Source organism: Blennius ocellaris (assembly GCF_963422515.1).
Source record: "Blennius ocellaris genome assembly, chromosome: 11".
Taxonomy (NCBI): Eukaryota; Metazoa; Chordata; class Actinopteri; order Blenniiformes; family Blenniidae; genus Blennius; species Blennius ocellaris.
In genome coordinates this window covers 15,981,548-15,995,632 of record NC_137660.1, presented here as the reverse complement: position 1 = coordinate 15,995,632, position 14,085 = coordinate 15,981,548, and the positions used below count along the sequence as shown (strand labels likewise).

The 14,085-nt window shown below is 42.4% G+C and overlaps 1 protein-coding gene across 1 annotated transcript; it reads left to right on the top strand.

Moving 5' to 3' along the window:
- The first annotated feature begins 5,937 nt into the window (after nt 1-5,937).
- Nucleotides 5,938-13,873, top strand: LOC308136546 (uncharacterized protein). The gene is made up of 2 exons (XM_080504899.1): nt 5,938-11,716; nt 12,724-13,873. Exons 1-2 carry the CDS (start codon nt 5,983-5,985, stop codon nt 13,431-13,433), a joined length of 6,444 nt encoding a protein of 2,147 aa, XP_080361025.1. The 5' UTR covers nt 5,938-5,982; the 3' UTR covers nt 13,434-13,873.
- The last annotated feature ends 212 nt before the right edge of the window (nt 13,874-14,085 follow it).

Below are 14,085 nucleotides of genomic sequence, written 5' to 3'. Positions count from 1 at the left end.
AGCAAGATCTTGAAAAGGGTCATGGATCTTTTCTGCAACAGTAGAGGGAGCCTCTGATTTAACAGGGGCTTGGAGGACGCGTTTACTTAAAAAAGACATTGAATAGAATTTGACTTGATTTTGCTTAAGCACCCTCCAGCTAACATTTTTTTTTTAATTGTACTGATTTCAACTAGATTTATTTAAAGCACCTCTGCGGCGATTGTATGTTTCCTTGTTCTTGTTTAGTGTTACTCATCTCAAATCCTCACAAAACAAGATAATAGCAATTGCCTGCAATGGTTTTTCTTTGGTCTGTGATCCAGTCTACATGACTGAAATTTAACAACACGTTTCTTTTCACATTTTAATAATTGGGATTCAATAAATCAGCTTATGGATCATCGATGTTTAGAAGTAATACATAAAGAATCAGGAATGCAATTAATCCATCACATAAATCTTTGTAAAGCTATTGAAACAAGTGTTTGTGATGATACTTTTTAATCAAAGTTTTGTCAGAAAACTGTCTTTATACTAAATAGAATAAAACTGCAATATTTTAGAAATCCCAGGGAAATTCTAAAGCTTACGGTTGTAACTTAAAATAATTCCCCCCAGAAATATTTAAAACACTGATTCAGATTCTAAATTAGAGCTATTATGAGGTATTTCTCGCAAAAGTCACTAGGTGGCATCAAAGTGACGTAAATCCACTGAGGTATATTTTGCTGTGAAACTCATCACGTTCACTGACCCTTGCAGCAGTCGTTAAAGCTCAAATGTTGGGTGGCGTCAGTGAAAATGTGCTCAAAACTGTTGGGAAACAACAACTGGTGACTCACTCCTTTTTATATCACGCATGAGCTCACCGCCATTACTCATTTTATTTAAAACATTGTGTTATTGTAATTTCTGGATAAGGGCTGAGTACCGTCTTTGTTGACGTACTCACACTGGATGAGAGTTATTTTGTTATGACATAAAAAGGAAAACAAATACAGAAGAAATGTGCACAAATGACTTCTCTGTTAAACGGGACTCTTGCTCATCCTCCCCTTTTCGTCTCTATCTGACTTCCCAACATGCCTGAGAGAGACTGGAACGTTAGGATATACAGTGTTCATCCACACTGACAGTAGTTTACTCTGAAATGAGATTTGTTTATGTCTTTCGACACAAATTACTCAACGTGTGAATACAGCATGTGGGCTGACACTTAACCAGTTGCCATAGAGAAAAAGACACAGTTTGCTGAATAATAAAGTCAAAGTTATTTCTAGTTTCCATAACAAAAGGCAGTTCGGAGGCAATCAGTCTTTATAACACCTTCAGCAGCCGAAAGTACATTTACTGACGCACAAATTGGAGTTAATACCATGTATTATTCGTTTGTTTTCATTTGAATACAATATTTTGAATACAAAACACATGTTTAACATGACACATTAAACTAATAGTTCGCAGGCAATTTTGGGAGGATGGCATGCCACTTGTTGACCTGCCATCTGGCCTTCCACCCTCCTGCTGCAGGCGAGTGCAGGGGTATGTGGACTGTTTATGGGAGCAAGTAAGTCTGACTCATTGATCTTGTGCCTCACGAAGGTTTGCACCTATTAAAAGTTATAGCTCCTGCTAGGACTTCACATTATGGAGTCAAAGGATTTATCAAGTGGGGGTATTTGATTTTCTACATGAAGATTAGAAAGGCTGCCGAGAGACGCGCTGTTTGAAAAACCCACTTCGGCTCTGCCTTGCTATATTTTGGAGTAAACACATGTAGCAGGCGCTTTGTTTCAGTGAAGTTCATGTGTTTCTCTAGCTGATTTTTCTGACGATAGCAAGGCAAATTGTAACACATAAACAAAGTGATCCCTCCTGCGAACTGAGCACACGGCTATTTATCTTCCACTTCGGGCGAATACGCACCAAATGGTGTATTGAAATTGGCCACATAATAATACAATTTCTGTAGTTGTATGCATCTTATATGCTTATTTTGGTTTGAGTCATAAATTCCCATTGACGTCATTTGGACATTCAAACCTTCGCCAGACCTGGCAGTCTTATGGCTCGGCCTAAATGGGTTGTTTATTGAATTAAATACCCCCTTTGGGCAAAATATCCTATTCAAATAAAGCAACCAACATGCAGTAAATAAAACAGAAAATGGTTTAAATTAACAGTGTATCGACCATTTTCACCACTAAAGACTCACACTGTCATACTTTATATGTGATAATGCAATTTATCATTTGTTTGTGTGATATTGCTCTTCTTTATTACTCAAAAGGATCAGTTATGTGTTTTCAGTATTTGGAAGCCTGTGGTCGTGTGAATGTCCTCCCTGTGTCTGTACTGGTTTTCTTCATGTGCTCCAGTTTGACCAACATGTGTGTGTTTGTGTTGTATTTTAGGTTTACTGTTTCCCACAGTCCAAGTGATGATAAGGCCCACATTGAAGAAGGATGTGTATTTGTTTTTACACTATGTATTGTGATAATAAAAAAATAAATAAACAGAACACATCTTGTATGCTGTACCGAATGAAAGACGGAGCTTCAAGAAAAGTCGGTACAACACAAAAGGATGATTCCCTTTTAAACAGCGAATCACAATAAAACTTTATTAGTAGAGACCAAGGATATAAATAAACTGAAAAAGAGCATCAAAGGATTCCTTTAAGTACCTCCACCCACCACCGGACTTTTTACTATCCTGAATTTTAAAAAGATGGTGGTCCTTCTAATGTTGACACATTTAATACCTCCAAAATATGACTTTAGAACGGTTTCATTGATGAGAAAAGGTTGCCAGGTGTTTTTTTTTAGTCTACTTTTCTATGCATTTTGTATCTACTTCATCCTCTGTGTACGAGGCCTGGGTTCAATTTTAATCACAGCTGGGAAATATACAGAAGGCAACACAAATCTATTCAGCATGAACATCAGGATCCGATATGATGGGAGACTAAATGTTTCTGTAGGGCTTTTTAAACAAAACAGACTTCAAAACACTGCAGATAACCTCTTCTGTGGTGGAAAGATTACTTCTGGTATTTTTCTCCTGCATGTCAGCGTCTACAAAAAAAAAAAAAAAAAGTGTCCATATTCACCTCGGAGTCCGCTCCTGCTGTGCAGACGGTGACAGCAGGGGAGAATCTGTTCCCATGTTACGCCCTCTTTCCACATCCCTCATCAGGACATGCGCTCTTACATATGAATTTCAAGCTGCTTTTAATTAAGTCCAGGCTTTTAGATTTGTGGCAAATTGACCTGATGTTATCTGCTGTTGGCTGGCTGTAGGAAATCCAGCCCAGATGTTAAAGACACTTGTGATTGTTTCACTTTTTAGGAATTGCCATCAGTCAATTGGAATGGGTGAAAAAACATTCTCACACGTGTTGAAAGGAAAGGAATGTATCAGTTACTGTCCGGAGTAAAGGAGCTGGCTGCAGACACCTCGTGTGAAGGCGAGAATCTGCATGTGTTCAAATATCGGGGAGGAAAGAAAGCGTGAAAAAGACAATTTAAGGGAAAGTCTCATAATAACTGATGCACACTGAGCCACGGGATTCGAGCAGGTGTTATATCACGTAACGGCTTTGATAATTGATTTTATTTGAATTTGGCTTGAAAACGATGAGTCAGTGAAATAATAAAGACCAAGGTAGGTCTCTACCTTGAGGCATGCATATTGAGTGTGCTATTAGAAGGGGCTGGCGCTGCGCTGTAACTGTTATTGGGGTGAGGCCAGTTTGTCTGGAAACGGGACACTTATGCACTTAACAGACACGACCAGCGACACGGGCTCCTCTGCCCAAAGTGGATGGAGATGAAGTGGCCTGCCGGGAAGCCCCAGCAGCAAAGCTGGTCGGATGGTCATTTGTTTGTTCTGGTTGGGATGGTGAAAAAAAACAAAAAACTCAATGTTTACACAATCCAGGACAGACAGTGAGCCAAGCAAGCACACCGGGAGAATTCAAAACACTAATTCCCCAGAGGGCACCCTGAGGAGAAAAAAATTAATAAATTCTGCCATCCATAAATGGGTAAAGCCAGGAGAGAGGGTATTGTCTGGAATGATAGCGTTTCTGCGTGAACTCTGAAATTCAGGTTTGCTACAATGAAATGGAGAGAGCTGATTAGCCTTGTTCATACACACTGCAACATCTAATCCTGCTGATATTTCCAGCAAAGTGTGCATCAGGTTGGTTTGTTGGCAAAGGTGACTGTCTGAGATTCATGCTTGGCTGAGCCGTTAAAGATGTTGCTCTGATAATAAATCAATTGCAGCCTCGAACTGAGTTAAGTCTCTCAAGACTGTAAACATTTCTCTCACACCATTTCCCAAAGTAAGTGCTAAAACCCTGGAGTGACTGCGAAAGGTTAAAGGGCACTTATTTCGGGCTTGTATCCTGCCAACAGTTAGCAAATGTCAGATGAGCTCATAGCTACATTAGTAAAGACGCTGGATCAAGAATAAAGCGGGGAAGTTGGTGTCAGAGTGAAGACAGCTCCTACTTGGATATAAGCGTGGATTGCAAAAAGGGCCGTACCATCCAGAAGCCTTTAGAGTTTGCTTGGAAGAATTAAAAACATATTTTGTAACCGTGAATCACAAAATTTTACAACTGAAACAACTGCTGCATTTAAAATATTTACGAGGTGCCGCCTCTGCAAAGGGTAAAATAAACTTTCAGGCTAGTAAAGTGCTTCATTCAATTTTCCTTATTTCCACTGCAATGCTTTCTTACAGTCTTCTCACTAAACAAATAGTCTCCTCTGTCATGATTAAAGAACAGCTGCGATACCTCTCAGTCAGTGAAAGAGACAGAACAACACTGCTCAGGAGTCACGTTTTGGAGTTTAAAAAAAAAGAAGCACCATTTAAGTGGTCGGACAAATATTAAGAAAGAATAGAATTTTGAAACATCAAACACGGGCATTGCATGCTATCACTCACATCTCATATCCTGTAGAGGCACTGACATTTCACTCCCTGGGGTCTGATAAACTAAAGCCTCATTATCTACACTCCCTGCCAAGCAGATGCCTCATTTAGTTCATGTGACTGTGTTTTCTCTTTCTTTTTTTTTTTTACTCACTTTATGTAGACAAAGCGAATTAGCCAATTCTTAGATGAACAGACAGTCCGTACGCAGTGCGTTCAGCTTCTCCACCCAGATATTGCCTCACAGATTTCCAACACTTGTTTGGGATTAGTAACATCAATAAGTCAATAGTAAATGAAATATTTCTTTCATCTGGCCCTCCCGTTAAATCAAGTGGCCTTCTTGGATAAATACGACATTCCTGACTTTCATTGCTCGGAAGCTCAACTAAACCACGCAGCTTATGGTTAAATGAAATATACCATTACAAATCAGAGTAAGAATCTCTTGGCTCCGCTCCAGGGGGTCAATATTGTGCCTTTAACTGCATAGTTTGACCCTGTCACATCTGTCATTCACATGTTTGAGGACCCATGGACGGGAGGACTGGGAAGCTCCTGCCAATGCAACCGTGATACAAATACATATTCAAAGCCTGTGATACGTTAATCATGACAGCATAGACCGAGAATGCATTACAAGCAGTCTTCATTGAATGATGCCACTATAAGAGGGGAAATTGGAATGTAATAATGGGATTACAATATCACGCATTCTTCTAAAAAGCTATCGTGCTTTACGACATTGATTTCTAGATAGGTAGAAACATTTCAAAATGTCCACATGCATCATGCTTTTTGTTCACTATCTTCTAGAAAATGTTATTTTTGAAATGGATCGGCAGAGCACTCCCCCCCCCCCCTCCTTTTTGTTTCTCTCTCTAAACCGTCTCACTGATTCACTTCCACAAGCTCCATCAGGTCCCCCTCCCACATCCCCTCCCTCCTACTTCACCTCCTCCTCTCACTGTCACTGCACTTCACAAACTGAGGTGGGGTGTTTTTACGCTCTCTCCCTCCTCTCCGTCCACTCTTCGCTCCGAGGACGCAATGAGGTTAACAGCACTGTGCGTATGCGGGACCCTGCTGGCTTTTACGAGTCCCTCTTGGATCATGGGAGACGACGGAGTCCTGTTGGATTTGGATAAAGGATTTGGGCCCTGCACTGCAACCCTGAGACCCGAGGAACCGTGCAGACAGGGTCCGCACGAAGGCACGTGTCCTTACATATTCAGCCTGCCGCCGCTCACTGTTCAACTTCCACAGCAACTCAGGGAGCTGGAGAGGATCGTGCAGGACCTGGAGAAGCTGAAGGACAGCGTGGATGAACTGAGGGAGATGTGTGCAGACTGTACAGTAAGCAAAAGTGAGAGAGAGTGTGCAAGTCAAAGAGAGCATGATAAACAGAAGGAGGGTGAGGATGAGAGGAGCTGGATGAATGAGAGACTTCAAGAGAGCGACAGAGATTACCGACAAGAGGGTGGTGTATACGGAGGTACAGAAAATACAGACGGAGATGGAGACTTTCGGAAAAGTTTCTCTCTGGAAGAGAAAGATGTGAAAAAGCAGGAAGCAGAGAGAGAACATGATAGAGAAGTCATCAAAGAGCTTGATAATATAAAACTTGATACTAAATTGACAGAAAAATATGGAAAAACTCTTAAAGTGGGGGTAAATGAAAAGGACAGACTTGGGCAAACAAAGACGCCAAATTCTGGTGGGGATGAGAGTTCAGAATATCCAGATACAGAAACGGGAGCCGACAAAAATAACCGAAAGAAAACAACAGACAGAAATATACCACACACAAGAAAAGAGAGTTTCAAGGAATATCAAGAGGATAAGGTGGAGAAACAAAAAGAAAGGAGGATAACCCCTAATGTGAAAAATAAAGAGAAACCCAAAGAAAGTGAACATGATGAGGGGCAATATGAAGCAAAGGAAACGGAAAGGAAGACCCAGACTGAAGCCAGTGATAGAGTAAAGATGTTTGAAGACCATGGTACGCATACAAATAGGGAGGAAGGGGAGCGTGTGGAGAAGAGAAGGGAAAAGGAAAAGGGAACAAATGTTGAGCGAGACAATGAGAAACCAAAACAGACCGAAGGCATTGGGCACACAGAAACAGAGACGACTATAAAAGCGGAGGAGTTGGAGGAGGAGGGCAGGGAGGCGGGAGAGGAGATCAAAACAGAAGGTGAAAAAACAGAGCGACCACAGGGAAAGAGTGATGGAGTATTATCATCCAGCAAACCAATTGAAAGGACAGACTTTATATCATTCGGACCAACTCCTGACTCTACAATCAGCAGAGCGTCAAGTCCTGACTCCTCAGACTCTAACAAAGCTATAATCTTTACGTCATCTCTTCCATGGCCTTCTCTGCCCAGTTCCACTTCAGCTTTTATCACCGACGTCAGTCATGAGACTATAGCTGCCTATGAACCAACAGAAAGCACAAAACCTAGAGCATCTGGTAATTCTGAGACACAATCTCCCGATGCTGAGCCTGAGATGGCAACAGCCTCAATGAGCACGCCGGGTGGGTCTGGACAACAAATAACCAGCCCCACTGATACCCTCAAGCCTTCATCAGAAGTAAAACCTAGAGCAGGTTTCAATGGACAAGTTAGCTCAACTCTGGCTGCCTCAGTGATACATGATTATGTAGATGTCACTGCAGCTCCCCAAACTAGAGGTAATAGCCACTGGACAACTGATAGGAATAGCAGCACAAACACTAGGAGTGGCATCAAACCTCTACCAGGTCGAGGACCAAAACCTGGCGCAAAGCATAAACATGAAACTAAATCTGAAGCAGAGCAAGAGCTGAAAAATACTCGAAACGACCATAAACCAGAACGAGCTTTTCCTGACAAAAAAATTAAAAATATCCAAAAGCAGAAGCCTTCCCTCCCCAGATCCACAACCAACCAATCAAAATCTGCCAACAACCCAAGACGTGTCCAGATTATAAAACATGACCAGCGAAGACAACCTGATGTTTTCTCAACTGATCAAAATCTGAAAAACACTTCAAGACCTAAACACAACAGAGAGCACTCACCTGGTCAAAACAAGATGCCAGTTAAAATACCCAAAACAAATCCAAAGTCTGTCACTCCGACCCAGAGACATCATCAAAAACATCCAGCTGTTGTCACAACCCATTTAGACAGATATCCTTCAATCAGCCAAATGGAAGAGCCTGAAGAGACTTCGGGTGAAAACTCAAAACCTGGCAGAAAACTGTTCTATCCTGTTAAAACTACTAAATCTGAAGTAATTAAAAAAACAGACATGAGACAAGAAAGTGAAGACACAACACCAGAGCGATCATTTGATCCAAACCAAGATCAATCACTTGTTCATGAACCTGAATTAAGAAGAAGTGAAATGACTATTTTAACTCCAAACCCTAACCAGAATGTTACAAGAGAGTCTATAGAAAATGCAAAAGGGGATTCTTCACTGGAGCGTACCACTGAAGACTCATCCATACACAAAAAGTCTCCTGATCAATGGTTTCACCCCAATGAGAAAATCACAACACTTAACCAAAAGCCTATAACTGAATCCATGAAAGAGACTGATGACAATCCCATTTTTGAGTCCACATCACCCCAACAGAAAATTACACCTGAAAAAGCTAGTCCATTGCCAGATCAAAAGCAAACACCCCATCAGAATATAGTATTATTCAACCAAGAGCCTGTAATTGAGTCTGACAGAAATCCCATCTTCAAACCGACGTCTAATGAAGAGTCAACACAGAGAGGAAAAATCACACCTGATAAAGGTAATACAAGATTGGATCAAACATTTGAACCCAGTCAGAGAATTCCAGTAATCAACCCAAAATCAGTAACTGAGTCAATAGAAAAGTCTAAAGAAAATGTTTCATATGAATCTGTCTCAAATCCAAATGTGACACCTAAACGGAACTATAAACCTGATCGTACCATTAGACTGCCAGACCAAAAGTCTGTATCCACACAGAAAATACCAACAATAAATCAAAAAGGAACCACTAATATAACTGAGTTCATAGAAAAGCATGACAAAAATTCTTCACATTACCAGACAGTAAAGGAAGACTCAACACCTGACTTCAAAATTACACCTGACTTGGGTAATACTGGTACATGGCCATATCAAAAGTTTAAACCTAATGAACAAATACCACCAAACATTCAAAATCCCAACCCAGAATCAATAGAAGAGTCTGACAAAACTCCCACAATCAAGCCTACAAATAATCCAGAGTCAATACGAGGACAACGCATATCATCAGATCCAGTTAATACAAAACCAGATCAAAAGCTTACATCCCATCAAAACACACCAAGAGGTCGCCAAGAGTTTGGAAGTGAGTCAGTTACAAAGGATGAAGGAAATCCTACATTTCAGCCAATGTCAAATAAAGACTCAACGCCTGATGAGAAAAGTACACCTTATCTGGTTGATACTCATCCAAATCAAAAGTTGAACGCCAGCAGAAAAATCCCTAAACTTTACCAAGAGTCTGTAACTGAAAAGGAAAAGTCTGGTGAAAATCCCTCACTTGACTTGAAAACAAACAAAGACCCAACACCTGAACTAAAAACTACACCTGAACAAGGTGGTGCAAGGCCTAATCAAAGGCTCCAACCCAATGGAGAAATACCAAGAATTTATCAAAATCCAGTGAATGATTCTGTGGAAAAGTCGAACCAAAATCCCACATTCAACCCTACGTTTAACGAAGAACCAACACCTGGTCAGAAAATCAAAACTGATGCAGGAAATACATGGTCAGATCCAAGAAATGAGTTCGTAGAAAGGGTTGAAGAAAATTCTTCTTTTGGGTCTTTATCCAATCCAGAGTTGGCACCAGACCAGAAATCTGATCAAGCTCGGACATTGCCAGATAAAAAGCTTTCAACTCGTCAAGAGATACCAACATATGACCAACACTCTGTAACCGAGTCCATGGAAAGGTCTGACAGACATTCCTCATTTGACTCTTCAACTAACAAGGAATCAACACTTGGGCAAAAAATAACACCAGAACAAATGAATACATGGCAGGACCAAACATTCAAACCCAGCAGAAAAATCCCCAAAGTCAACGAAAAGACAGCGACTGACTCCATGAGGAAATCAGATGAAAATCCTTCAGTTGATCTCTCTTCTAGTGAGAACTCATCACCTGGGAAGCCAGTTACACTTGACCAAGTTATTACACCACCTGATGAAAGGTTTGAGCCCAGTCAGAAAACCCCAACAATTAACCAAAAGTCCATGGCAATGTCTGAACATCTTTTTGAGACTGTATCTACTCCAGATTTGTCACATGGGCAGAAATTCACTGATCAAGTTGGTACATTACCAGATCAAAAGCTTACAACTAATCATAACATACCAAAGTTCAACCACGAATCTGTAACTGAGTCCATGAAAAGGTCTGATGGTAATCCTTTACGTGAGACTACATCTAAAGAACACTCAACACTGGGTCAGGAAATGACACCTGATCAGGTTAATACAGGGCAGGATCAAAAGTTCAAACTCAACCAGGAAGTCGTTACAATCCACAGAAAGATAGAAAATGAGACAATGGAAAACAATGAAAAAGATCCCACATTCAAACCTATATCTAACCGAGACTCAACACCAGGAAGAAAAATCACACCTGAACGAGTTAATACCCGGCCGGATCAACGGTTTAAACCCAACATGAAAACCCCTAAAATTAACCAAAGACCTAAGCCTGGCCAAGGGCTGAAGCCAAACCACAAGCTCTCAAAGTCTGTGACAGACTTAAAGACTAAACCAAATGTAAGCCGTAAAACTGACCAAGCACCCCGAACCAATCAGCAACTTAAAACACCCAGGCCTAATACAAATTTCAAACCTCAGCCTGATGAAGTCTCCAGGGCCGCAGCTAACAAAACATCCAAACATCCTCCAGCAAACAGATTCCCAGTTAGACCGAGAGTCAAGCCAGAAGCAACATCTGTTCAAAGGCCAAAACCAGTACAACTACGGCCAAATGAAAAGACAGAGTCAAACCTAGAGCTTCCCGCAGTCAGCTGGACTACTTCAGACGGTATCCAAAACTCCCAGACTGGCATGCCACCTGCATCTGGCCCTGGAAAAGACATTGCTGCAGTGAGTCATTCCCTGCAGGGCAAAGAGCTCAACCCCAGCATGAGGAAAACGGTCACTCTGGCCCCAAAGACTGCCACGAGCCTGGAAACCGGACCCTTTCTTAACCTTCACACTCTCTCTGAAGACGTCACGGTGAGCACGAACAGCAGGACTATGTCAAATCTGAAGCCGCAAACAATCAGTCAACCACCATCAACCCCAACCACGACCAGATCAATGAAAAGCGTGCACAAGATGCTCCCAAGCGGCGTCTCGAGCGCTGATCAAGGATCCACAGAGCCTTATCCAATTCTCAAATCGGCCTCCGGCTCACAAGCTAACGAACTACAGAACGTGGAGGAGACAGCGTCTGCGCTCCCTTCCCCCACTTTCCAAATGACCCCCCCCAAAAGCCCCGACTACAGGTCAACAACCTCCACAACCTCTGGCCCGGAGCCCTCAGGTGGCGAGTCGTCCACTCCCAGTACGCGTGAACTGCGGGTGAAAATCAACCAGGTGGCTGCTTTCTTCAATAATAGCCTGGGTTCAAATGGGAGACAAGTAGTCAGACATCCAAAGCAGCACCCTGGGGACACTCGGGGAGGCAGTAGGCCCGACAGAACAGAAACGCCATCGCTGATCCCATCTAAAGGTAAGTGATGCGATTTCAGCGTTGCACAATTGTGTTTTATGTGAGAGCTTCACACCAACAGCATGAGGCAAGCCTGTGCAACTGGGCATCATTTTCATTATTTCTGTGTCCTGTTGCAGAAGAATTTAAACCTAAAAAAAAGTAAAAATTAGCAAAAACAATTTCAAGTTGGAGGCATCTGAGAAAACGTGAAAAGGAAAACAAAAAATAATTAACTATTTTTCCAGTGAGAATAAAAAAGATGCAATAAAGCTGATTAAAAACTGCTGCACATTTGATTTTTGGGAAGATTATTTGAAATAGAAAATGGATGAGGAGCCTGAGATAAAAGTACTTCAAGACAATTCACCCTGGGATTATTTTGTAAGTATCACATAAAATAAAAATGTTCTAATTGTGTGGTCTGATTGTATCTGTATCTTACGTCATCTATTATTTAAAAGAAAAAGAAATATAATGTGCAGCTTTATTTGAACTTCATGAGGATAAAACCACAACTATGTACCGGCTGCAGCTCTAAAACATCCTCATTGGAGTGTTTTTTGTTCACAATGTGAACACAATGACGAATCAATTGATTCACTTCAACAATAGAGATTAAATAGTGCAACTACATTGACCCCCAGGGTCGACATACATTGTGTTGCATAAACATGTCTCATTTACCCTAACAAACAGTGAAAATGAATTTTCAAGCTTCAAATGCAGTTTTGTGTGTTTCTACTGTGGTGGTCCTGATGTCAGCAGCACTAACTCATTTTACGGTGGAAACCGTTTGCGCTGACGCGTTGCACTCGTGACCTCCGCCAACCTATTTCACGACTGCAATACCAGCTGCTAAGATGATAATGTCACCTGCAAGGTAAAATGAAACAATATGTGGACTTTGGCGACATCCTGTCTTAAATGAAAGAGGGATTTTCTTTCAGCTTTGGGGAGATTTAAGGGAAATAAGAAAGAGGGGGGTTTCTAAAAACCTTTGTAATTTACTTTCATCCTTTCAATAGTTCCCAGTGTGATGAGAGACTGCTCGGACCACCTGCTCAGAGGACACACCGAGAGCGGCGTGTACCTGGTGACCCCTGACCTCCGCGGCAGGAGCTTCCCGGTGTTCTGCGACATGGAGCTGGACGGCGGCGGGTGGACCGTCCTGCAGCGCCGCCTGGACGGCAGCGTGAGCTTCAACCGCTCCTGGGCGGAGTACCAGTCCGGGTTCGGGGACGTGCACGCGGGCGAGTTCTGGCTGGGCAACAGCATGATCCACCTGCTGACCCGGGAGAGGGACATGACGCTGCGCGTGGAGCTGCAGGACTTCGACGGGGTGGAGGAGCACGCGCAGTACGCGCTGTTCCGGGTGGCGAGCGAGCGGCTGCGCTACCGGCTGACTGTGGGCGGCTACTCGGGCACGGCGGGCGACGCTCTGCGCTTCAACAAGCAGTACGACCACAACAACCGGGCGTTCACCACGCCGGACCGGGACCACGACCGGTACCCGTCGGGGAACTGCGGGGCCTACTACAGCTCCGGCTGGTGGTTTGACGCCTGCATGGCGGCGAACCTCAACGGGAGGTACTACGAGGGAAGCTACAAGGGGGTCCGGGACGGCATCTTCTGGGGGACGTGGCACAACATCTCCACAGAGTATTACCCCACTAATGACAGGCAGTCATTCAAAAGTGTCAGGATGATGATAAGACCGAAGGGATTTGCACCATGAGCTTTTACTCCGTTGCAGAAAAAATGAGCACCAGGGTTTTGAAAACGTCCTTTCCACTATGAGCTATGATGCTCATTGCAAGTGTAATAAACTCTCATCGTATCATGCACGCCGTTATTATGCGCTGTTGTCACAATGCTGCCACCTTGTGGCATTTCTGTCGCGTAAATATTGTTTCTTTACAGGTTGAGGAGACAATAACAGGATGTACATACTGGAAGCAGAAATCATATTCCTGACTCTTTGTGTCGTTTAAAAGTATTTTCTCAAGAGAGGAGTTTGTGGAAGAGGTGTTTTTCTATTAGTGAAGAGACAGTGACTCTGCAGTGGCAGGGATGTTTCTAACGCAGTACTGGAAGACCAGTTGATAGTTCATTCAAACTATCTGGGAGGCTGTTTTATGATTTGGCTGTGCATGTGGATAATAATAAAGACAGTTACATGAAGGCTTGTTTTTTTTTGTTTTTTTAGTCCGAAATCTCTCTTCAAAAATCAGAGGACATAAGTGAAGTTGAAGCCACCTCCAGGCATGTTTGTAAACTCTTTTGACAAGTTTATATATTTGGTAACTTGTGCATCTCGTGTTTTCTTCTCAACTAACGATGGTAAATGGAACATTATTTGGAGGATATATGAACAAAGACTTGCCTAT